This window comes from Cygnus atratus, chromosome 3, assembly GCF_013377495.2.
Source record: "Cygnus atratus isolate AKBS03 ecotype Queensland, Australia chromosome 3, CAtr_DNAZoo_HiC_assembly, whole genome shotgun sequence".
Lineage (NCBI taxonomy): Eukaryota > Metazoa > Chordata > Aves > Anseriformes > Anatidae > Cygnus > Cygnus atratus.
The window spans coordinates 60219687-60230502 of NC_066364.1; the positions used below are offsets into that span (position 1 = coordinate 60219687).

A 10816-nucleotide genomic window follows, 5' to 3' on the forward strand; every position below is an offset into this window, starting at 1 on the left:
CCTCTTGGGACAGTTCTCCAGGACAGCCTTTTCACCATCTTGGAAGTGGCATTATTTATTCTCTTTGTGTATTGCTTTATGTTATTTATCTCAACGTCTTTTACCTGTCAAACCAAAACTGTGACCAGAAACAGATACAGAACACTAAGAAGGAACTGTGGGAGGATTTCATTGCCCTGAGCCTTCTGATAAAGCCACCCCATTTCTACAAACAACCTTTATTCATTTTCCCAGCATTGTCTATCCTCTACAATGGGGAAGACAGAATCCTATAGAAAAAATACCACATGCTTGTGGTATTATCTTAGGATAATTAAAGTAGCTTTAATTCTGTTCCTTTATGACTTTCAGTCATAAAGTGTTCCAGTTTCAGTGTTTTGTTTTGTTTTGTTATTTTTTCTTTAATCTCATACACACATATTGTTTCACTTAAGGTATGTAAAAGTGTGTTTCTGATTGCTCTCCACCTTTTTACCTAGTTTCCAGGTGAGACCAAGAGAGGGCAGGAGAAATCTGAGTGCAACCGCATTTTTGTAAAAATTTAAACATTACATCTGTTTCCATGTAGCTTCCTGACTATTCTCAAACCTAACTGAACATGATTCATAGAATGATAGAATCATGGAATCATGGAATCATGGAATGGTTTGGGTTGGAAGGGACCTTAAAGACCATCTAATTCCAACCCCCAGGCCATGGGCAGGGACACCCTCCAAGAGATCAGGTTGCCCAAAGCCCCGTCCAACCTGACCTTGAACACTTCCAGCTTCATACCAAGCATCCTAAATCTCTGCCCCCAGCCAGCCTGATCCTAATGGCTTTGTTGGTCTCAATTACAAGTAAACAAGAGATGTAATTTTCAGCATATCTAGAGAAATGCAGATGATAGTAATTTACAAGGGAAAATCACAGATTTGTACTGATGTTCCCCATGACAGTATTTCAACCTTTTTTCTTAAAACATGACTGAAGAAGTGAATGTATTGGAAGGGCCAAAAGGACTTGAGCTGCTCCCATCTTTCACAGCCAGTCCCCTTAATGCCATGGCAGGTCTGTGGTCCCAGTCACATAACTGGAGAAGTGGCCACACCATTGTTAGAGTGGTTGCAGCCATCACAACTTTATCCTCTGCATAGTATTCTGTTGGTCTCTCCTCCAAACTCGGGCTACAATTCAGAGCAAGAGCCAGGAAGACTGGGTAGGGCATGTAAAGTGAGGGGAAAGAGATAAAAGCGAGGAGCCAGATTTGGGGTGCAAGCCCTGGGTTGGCCAAGAGAGACATAAGGAGGAGGAAGGTTGAAAAAGGAGAGGTATAACTCATGTAATGAGTTAGGAAAAAGTTACCTGGAGATTAGAGGATACAGTTCTGTCTTTGAGGTCTGCCCATAGCTATCTCCATTGGAGGGGGAAAAGGGGATGACCATGTTGTTAAAAGAACTGTAATAGCGTATGCATGCAAAGGAATCAAAGTACAATATACTGTTTGCATGTGCGTATATATCCCACGCACATTATAATCTCCAGAAAAAAAAGAAAAAAAAAGAAAAAAAAAACATTGAAAAACCATTGTTTTGTGTCTTCACAAAAATGTGTGGTCTATCAGATTAATTTTACCAGCACTAATGACTCAAAATGTATGTAAGTCAGTAAAAGCTACAAATGTGTGCCACCTGTAGAGGCTTGTAACAGACATGTATGCATACATTTTTTTTCAGAATGTATATGAAGCTGCATACTAAAGGCACTTTTAAAAAGACAGGTAGTCCCTTCTGCTTTCCACAGCAAATAAATAAATAAATAAAATCAGAAATTACTAAATTAAAGTTAAAAATAAATGATAGAAATTATACGAGTATATACATCTTTTTTGTTTTCTTTTGTTGTTCTGCAAGCTTCTGATGCTGAAATTTTAAGGGGGTTTTGTGCTCCCTGATTATTTGTGTTCTGGTCATTCATGCTTAAAGACACAGGCAACTTCAACTTGGTTTTCAGTCATCCTTGTTCCAATAAGAGTTCTCTAGCTCATTTCTAACATCAGTCACTTGGACTATAAATCTCTGCAGTGGATGCAGCCATTTAAATCTCCACCTGCACAAACAACAATCAGGCATAGAAAATAAGGAGACTCATAAATCTCCACACTGGTGATTAGTAATATATTGGATCCAAAACAAGGACATTGTAAAGGAAAAAGAAAAAAAAAAAAAGGAAAAAAAAAACTAATTCATTAATTAGGACTGATATGCTGACAATCTGTTTAGGTTATACACAGAGAAAACACAAACAGGGCACAGTTAGCATAACATGACGTTAGAGGTTAGTGAATTCCCGAGGGCCCAGGACTCAGAGATATGGTATCTTAATGTACTTATCCTATCGTGAGTGGGAAGGTGTTATCTTCCAGCCAAACGGTAAAGAACTGGTTTAAAGTTTAGATCTGTTCTTTTCCTTCTGGCTTACTTGAGCCAAAGAACCAAGATGGAAAAATAGATAGAAAAGACTTGCTTTCTAGTTACCAAACACAACTCTCCACCTCCTAACGAAACTTTAATCTGAGGAGAGCATAGCACTTAACAGCCAGACTACTTTGGCCCTCCACAATTTTTGTTTGCTTGGTTGTTTTTGTTTAGTGCCTGCAGAAAAACCAACACAATGTTCCCACAGATTAGTAAGGAACCTTTCTGTGGCCTTGGTGACCTTGGATTAACTCCAGAGCCACTGTGTGCCACCATGACATCACGGGCTGTACATTTTTGTCCAGACCTTTGTGAATCCTCAGGTCAGCAGCTGAATAATTGGGGTTTTCCCTGCACTGAGATTGGTCATGGTGGACATTTGTCCAGAAAGGTCCCATGTGCGGGTCCAGACCAGCTCTGCAGCCCCCTGCGTTGAAAGTCCTGGCTGCTGCAGGATCTGGGAGTCCTTGGGAGGTGCGTGAAGAAGGGAGGAGAGACAGGAGAAGGTTCACAAATCACTGGCCCGTTTGGGCTCCATGGGCAGGTTAGGGGAAAATTTTACCAAGGTGCACATGGAGTGGAAGAAGAGTTAGGCCATGCCTAAACGCTTTAGAAAGCTTGCTCTGCAGTGGCTGCACATGCATGTACATAGCGAACACGACTGCAGCATACAGCTGGCTATTCGTTCAAGCTGCACAGTGACATGCTCATTCACACTCGTAAAACTCCTCTTCAACTTCCGTGGATGCAGAAGAAGGCCTAACGCACTCACTGGCGCAGTCCCCACAGCCAGGGCCTTATCTCGCCTGTTTACTCAGGCAAAACTTCCTGATGTTTAAGGATGCACTGAGCAGCAGATAAAACCCTCCCCGCACATAACAGAGAGAGATTGCGGCATCTGCTCTGCAACAAAACTCTGAGGAAAAGTGGGTGTTGGACACAACCGCTACCCTCCAGGAGCCCTCCTCCACCTCCTCCCTCCCCTACAGTGCCTATGGCCCTGCTGGCCTCGGCACCCTCACAGTGCTCGTCCCATCTTGGAGGGATTTGGGGTCTCCAGCAACCGGCTCACCCGAGGAGCTCAGGTGGCAAGGGGGAACCAGGGTGCCCCAGAGACCATGCAGGAATCCTGGAAGGAAGCAGCTCCTCCTGCCTCCAGAGCCCGGGCTGCGATGGCGAGGTCCGAGCGCTCCTTTCCTGGAATACACTAGTAGCTGGACAGGATGCATTCTCCAATGTAATCATCCACAAATCTCCCTCAGATTAGGTTACAGGACAGCGTTTAGACAGCACGCATTGCAAAGCTCCCTGGAAGGCTTTCGCTGGTGGATCTGCTGCTCTCTCAGCTCATGACCCATTTTGGCTTTCGTCAAGAACTGTGACACCAGCCGCCTGGGTCATCGAGGAGGCAGGGAGGGGGAGAGCAGCCCTGGCTGGAGAGGGAAGTGGGGAAGGAGAAGAGGAGGAGGAAGGGGGAGGATAGAAAGACAGGGAGGGGAGAGAGAGAGAGTTGCTTTGCTCCAGTGGTGAAGCTTTGAATCCCAGTCCCGAGCTCTCAGTGAGCGCTTGCTGGGATACCTCACTCCCTGTCCTGTGCTAAGGTCTGTGATTGGGGATGTGGTGTGCTCAGCGGGCAGGGCCCCTCCCCTGGGCTGGATCCGCCTCTCCTATCCCCCAGATAAATTACTAGTGTCCTCACTAAATTCCTCGGCTTTCTCTCTCTCTCTCTCTCTCTGCCTCTCACACACGCTCCCTCCCTCCCTCAAACACGGGCGAAGCGGGGTTGGGGGGCGGGAGGGCGGGGATCCTCTCTGGACCGATATTGCGCCTCGGTGCTGGGGGGGAGAGAAGGGGAGGAAAGCACCGGCGCCCCTTCTCTCCTCCACCGCCTCCAAGTAGCTTTGAGGAGCTGCCCTTCCTGCCCCCCGCCCCCTTTCCCATCGGTCCTTTGGCACCTTCCAGACCATGTCCACTGGGTCCCTCAGTGATGTGGAAGATCTTCAGGAGGTGGAGATGCTGGAGTGCGATGGCCTGAAAATGGATACTAACAAAGAGTTCGGGGCGTCCAACGAGAGCAACGAGGAGGGATCCAATGGCGAGAATGGCTCCCCTCAGAAGGGGAGAGGGGCCTCGGGCAAGAGGAAAAAAGCTCCCCCCAAGAAGAGCCCTTTAAATGGAGTGAGCCAGGAGGGAAAGCAGGTCCAGAGAAACGCTGCCAACGCCAGGGAGAGGGCGAGGATGAGGGTCCTTAGCAAAGCCTTCTCCAGGCTTAAGACCACCCTGCCCTGGGTGCCCCCAGACACCAAGCTTTCCAAACTGGACACCTTGAGGTTGGCCTCCAGCTACATCGCTCACCTGAGACAGATCCTGGCCAATGACAAGTACGAAAATGGCTACATCCACCCGGTCAACCTGGTAAGTCATGGCCCGCCGAGGCCAGGCACTTGTGTGTGTGTGTGTGCATGGGGAGAGGCGGGCGAGGAGCTGGGATGGGGCATGTGCGGGGAGAAAACTCCACGTACTCCTTCCTCACAGAGGGTCTGGTGCCAGCCTGCGGGGTGACAAAGGCTTCCGGAGCTAGGAGACAGGCTGCCAGCTGCCCCCCCTCCCGGCGCCCCAGGAGCTGAGCGTCCTGGGCCCCAGACGCTGCTCCTTGCAGTCCCCTCCAGGGGCGGCCACAGATATTGGGGGCAGCTTTGCTGTGCCAGGAATGCCCAAGAGAACTCAGCAGGTTGACAGAAGCTCCCTACCTTCAGGTGGGAGGGTGTGAGAATTTGGGTAGAGAAAGGTACGTGTTTGGAAGGGCCCAAGCCAAGGAAGGACCCCGGATTTATTCTCAACCTCTCCTCTCTATTATGATATTTCCTGCCATAGTAATCCTCAAGCCCTGGCTTTTTAAAGACAGAACTCTTGGGGCTTTGTACCCGGCCGCTCAGATTCGCTGGGTCCAGGACATTGCTCCTATTCATGTAAACTCACAGAGGAGAAATCAGAAACAGCGCAGACCCCCGGAGTTGGGGGCTGTGTGTCCATCCTTCCTGTGGCTCCCACCAGCAGCAGAAAGCTTTCCCGAGCAGCCCGGGGTCTCCCCACCAGAAACACCCAGTTTCCAGCTGTAAAAATACATGCATCGGGTGCAAACCAGGGGTGGGTTTGATCCCGTACAGCGTTTGCATTGCCTGTGCCTAATGATAAGGGGATCACGTAGGGGATCTGGGGACGTTTCCCCGAGATCTGGCTCTGCCTTTTGAGCTCTGGACTCGGGGCGGGGGAAGCAAATTACCGGCGGTGTCATCTTGATAAGGGCTCGGGAGATTATTTTGTAGCTAAAAGCAAAAATCGCAGAACAACAGGAGCACAACATAAACCAGACACCCAAGCCAGATATTCGCCCCCTCCACGTGCAGGCACACAAAACCTTGCCTCTGCGGCCGTGGGAGGACAGAGAGGGCCGGCGGGATAGGAGGGGGGCTGCTCGGGGTGCCGGCTTTTCCCACGGGAGAAAAGTGCACGGGGCGTCTCGTGGGAAAAGCCGGCACCCCGAGGGCCCTCCCCCGCCGGCCCCGACCGGAGCACGGCGCTGCCCTTCCCCAGGCCGGCCAGGGGGCCGCGGGCGGGCGTTCGCAGCCCCCCCGCAGCGGCTCCGATCCCGCGGGGAGAGCCGGCCGGGCAGCTGCGGGAGGAGGAGGAAGGGGTCGCGGCTGAAGCCGTCGGGAAGGGCGCCCTGCAGAGCCGCCCGCGGGGCGAACGGAGCGCGGCGACGTGCGTGTAACCCCCTTGCCACCCGTGTCTTTTCCTGGCTACAGACCTGGCCTTTTATGGTAGCCGGCAAACCCGAGAGTGACCTGAAAGAAGTGGTGAACACAAACCGCTTGTGCGGCCCGACGGCATCCTGAGCCCCGGCAGCACCGGCCCGGCGCGGGCAGGGCCCCGCCGCCGCCCCCGGCCCCGGGCAGAGCCCCGGGGAGAGCCGCTCGCCCCCCCGGCGCGGCGCCGGCCACCACGGGCGCCCTAGCAGAGACTCCGTCCGCCCCGAGAGAGAGATCCCGACTCTATTTAACTTTATTGAATGCGTGTACAGTCGAGTGTCCCGCACCGAGAGCCTTGCTGGTTCAAGCGCTACTAGAGAAAAGACAGAGATCAAACAAAACCTACCACGCGCGTATCTTTTGTCTGAGACCTGTGAAATATGTAGATGCCTAGGAAAAAAAAAGAAAAAAAAAAAAAAAAAAAACTGACTTTGACAGTCATCTCTATGGAGTAATTCACCCTAAAGATATATAGATATATTTTCTCCAAGCAGGTTTTTGCTCTGTTTCTGTGAATAAACCTTCCTTTCCATTGAACGCGGAGCGCTCTAATTTTCGTTTCCGACTCCGGTCGCAGCGGGGCGAGCGGCGCTGGCCGGGGGCGACGCGGGGGGAGCCACCCCCGGGCTTGGGGGGGGGGGGGGGGGGGTGGAAGCTGGGGGCAAGGCGGGGATGGGGGGTGCGGGGGGCGTTTTCTCACTGCGAGAGATTTGGACCCAATCCCCCGGGGAGGGGGCGGCTCCGGGCTCAGCGGAAGAGGGAGAGCAGCGACGGGAACGGGGAGCACGGAGGGGTCCCCCCCTTCCCCAGCTTTGTGGCCGCGGAGCCGCAAGCTTCAGCCCGCCCGGGGCGATGTCGCTATCGCGGGGCGTTATCGCTATTGCGGGGCGTTATCGCTATCGCGGGGCGTTATCGCGGGGCGAGAGCGGCAGCGGCGGCCGGGGCCCGGCTGTGCCGCGGTGGCCCGGCGGGGAAGGAGCTGCCGGAGCCCCGCGGGGCGGAGGTTTGGGCCCCGGCCGAGGGCTCCGGGAATTTGTACTTTAAACATCTCCCCCCGATCGATCGGGGCGCCTGCGGGAGATTAGGCTGAGATAAACAGGAGCGCCCGGCGCTCCCCCTGCACCGGCAGCGGCCGTCGGCAGCTGATGCGCCAGATCCCACCGAGCTGTTTAATGTTTCAGGGTTATGACCGCACTGTTTACAAGATGTCTTCGGTTATTTATACTGTTATTATTAGCAGAGGGGCTTTAAATTTCCGCTTCACTTGCTCTTTCAGCGGCGGCCCTCGGTTCCGTTTGATACCCGGCCGCTCGCGGGCGGAGGGGCCGCGGGGTTCGGGCGGCCCTGTCGCGACATCGCTCACCCCCCGCGATAGTGGGGCCGGGCAGAGCATCCTCCGGGCGCCCCGAAATCAGCGGCGGGGTCCCCCGGTGGGCTGGGTGCGAGCGGGGCCGGGAGCGGGTGAGCATCGCGGCCCTGGCCTCCGGTCGGGGGGCAGGAGGGTGGGCAGCTTCTTTTCCCTTTCTCCCAGCTCCTCGCACGGCCACGGCTCTTGCTGAAGGGACCAGCAACGGCAAGCAGAGCTGAAAGGGCCCGTCTCTTTGCCACAAACATGGGCAAATTCCGGAGGAACTGCTGTTCTCCTACAGGGAGATAGAGCGGAACCCTCTGACCTTTAGCTAAGGGCAAATGAGTGATGCCGCAAATGCCCAAATGCTGTTTTCACCACCGAGGTTAACCACTGAACTGAAATTACCATTACATGTAACCATTCAAAATCTCGACTTAAATCCGTGCTAACTATAGCCTGCTCCAGACTCATAGCAAGGTGCTGTTTACCTCGGAGAAAGTGGCAGTTGAGAGGGATCTGGGACATGCATAAAATTAGGAGTTAAACTGTAAATTTTCTCGCACACTGCTTTGCCACCCTGCTTTGCTATGCACTAACCACTAACTGCACTCGGCATCCTCCCCACCCCTTTGATCTAGCCACGTTCACTTCGCATCTGTCACCTAAAATGCAGCATGGAGAGAGAGAAGGGAGAAATGCAATAGTCCCTGGTGCAATGTGAGGAACACAGCTGTAACCACGTACCAAAAGCTGCAGTGCAAGTGGAACGGTAAGAGAAGGTTGCAGACACAGTTATTTCTCTTGCCACTATTCGCTTTATCTAGCATTCTGGATTTAGTCCCTGTTGGGGACTAAAATATTCCTCAAGCATCCTCCACCTTCCTCAATCCTTGCCTCTGAACAGCAGTGCAGCAACAACTAAAAAGGCAGCAAACAACAAACAAAAGCGACCGACAACACGCAGAAAGGTAAATAATGTTTTTACTCCAACTGTAAAACACTTAATGGCTTTACATCCATTTTTCAGGACAACAAGCATATTTTTCAGAGGCGTGCATGTGGATGGCAGTCCTTGGTTCACTGACCTTCTCTAAAATTTGTGTTAGGACACAGCCGTGTGTATCGGTAGTTGGCTTCATTCAGCCTCCATTTCTTAGCTGAGTTAAGAGTCCTACCCTGCAGCTCAGGAGAGCGATGAGTGATGCCATTCTTCCCTGCTGCTGAGTGCAATTTTACAGAAAAAAATATTTGCAAACAAAAAGAAAAGAAAAAAAAAAAAGAAAAAAATACACATTTAGTTTGACTGAAGCACTTGATGATTTTGAAGGGAACCCACAAACAGGAAGAAAGAGAATGGGTTTAAATATTGATGTTAACGATTTAAAAATATATATTTTTTTGCTTACTTTTCTGTACAATGTGATGCATTTTATTATTTACTGAAATATTATTTATGCCCTTTTTCCGTGTGGAAACAAAGCTGACTTGATTTATCTTTCCATATCGACATGGATGTACATGCAGCTGCGTGAGTGTCTGTATACATTCCCTCCTAATAATGTTTGAACTCATTGCCTGAATTCAACTGAATTTGACAGAGGTTTCAAAGATAACTAAATTGCTACTTTTTTTTTTTTTTGGGGGGGGGGGGGGGGAAATGGCCAGCCAAGTAGAGAAGAGAAAAAAATCTTTAAATTCTGCAACTAAAGGAAAAGTTTTAACATGAAGTCAACTGCTGTCAGGTAGCAGAGCACCCACAACACAGAGGCAACTGTAAGAGTTGAGTCCTGCTTCCATCACCCAATAGAAGTGCACAGATTATCAGACTGTACTGCTTATGCGCCCATGTGTTTTAAGATAAGAATTGTTTAAAAATAGTTTAGTCCTGTCTGATTTTTAATACTATTATTCTTTTCTCTTTTTTCTTTTTTTTTTCTTTTTTTTTTTTGAAGGAAAACCAGTTCCACCCAACATCTTCACACCAATTTTTCAGTTCAGCGAGAAATTAGAAAAATCATTTATTCATGCAGCTGCACCCAGTGCTCAGAATCCTGGGCTGGGTGCTCACGTTGTACTGCCTACCAGCAGTTTCCACAATGTACACGATCTTTAAGAACAAGCATTTTTCCATCCCTTGCAGAAAATTTTTTTTTTTTTCATCCCTTGCAGAAATATACATTTTAGGCTTATCTGATCCTCTCACTGTGATGGAAATCTGACAGTCTAAAACACTAGCATGGTGAGAAAGCCACTCTTCATCCCCTTGTGCCACACCTTGTTGTCCAGGGCAGGTCAGCAAGACCATGGTGATGGTCATGCCCTGAGCTGCAAGGTCCACAAAGAGCATATGCTAGAGAGCCTACTCCTCGTGGTGCCTCCTAGGAAGCAGGTCCAAATTCCAAGCACACCTCAGAAGCTAAAAGACATAGAAAATCTGTGTGGTTTCTTCAAGAGGAAAGTTGTTTTTAATCCTGGATATAACATTTTATTGGTAATTCCACATCTGTGTCTTCTGTGTCTGCCTGGAAAAATATGCTTCCCTGTAAATTAATCTTTTTTTTTTTTTTTTTTTTTTCCCAAAAAGGCAGTCTTTCCTGAAATACCATCGTCATTGTTATTCATTACTATATGTATTAAAAATATGCAACAGACATTAGTTAATTGCAGGTAATAAGCAGGGTACAGAACAAAACTCACATTTTTCTGGTGTACAAGAGGAAGGTATAATGTGATAAAAAGGAAGGGTATTTCTAATTTCTGTCTGGATATCTGAATGTAGATCATCATGCATAGCCTCCCAAAAGGGACAGGTTTTCAAAAGACATTTCAGAGAAACTGAAATTTGTGCCAGCAAAGAGCAGAGCATTCTGTAGTTTCTACATATATACACTCACAGAAAGGTCCACATGCAGTATTTCTCCAAAAAAACAGTGATCAACTGTTTTCAGTGATCAACAGTGGTCCCTGTCCACTGCTGGCATGGGTGGCATTGACTATTCTTGTCTTGCGGCTGTGCTGCCCAGTCAAGACCCTTGATAAACACGACTTGATGCTCACTATTTGGCCATGGATTGCTTTGCACTGTACACCCAGCCTGCCTTACGGATGGGAAGTGGCACGACCAGTGATACTGGCTTTTATGTACCTCCTGCGGCAAAGCTACTGCTGTGCTATGGCTTGGTGACTTCCTGTAACCGTAA

The 10816-nt window shown here is 49.7% G+C and overlaps 1 protein-coding gene across 1 annotated transcript; it reads left to right on the top strand.

Moving 5' to 3' along the window:
* The first annotated feature begins 4421 nt into the window (after positions 1 to 4421).
* Positions 4422 to 6352, top strand: TCF21 (transcription factor 21). The gene is made up of 2 exons (XM_035538982.1): positions 4422 to 4871; positions 6263 to 6352. The coding sequence occupies exons 1-2, from the start codon at positions 4422 to 4424 to the stop codon at positions 6350 to 6352; spliced, it is 540 nt and encodes a 179-aa protein (XP_035394875.1).
* Positions 6353 to 10816: the final 4464 nt, after the last annotated feature.

What these genes read in the sequence shown, in the direction of transcription:
- TCF21 (XM_035538982.1), top strand. Translation starts at nt 4,422, where the DNA reads ATGTCCACTGGGTCCCTCAGTGATGTGGAAGATCTTCAGGAGGTGGAG. An exon ending in ACATCCACCCGGTCAACCTG is followed by an intron (nt 4,872 to 6,262) that starts GTAAGTCATGGC and finishes TCCTGGCTACAG; the next exon opens with ACCTGGCCTTTTATGGTAGC.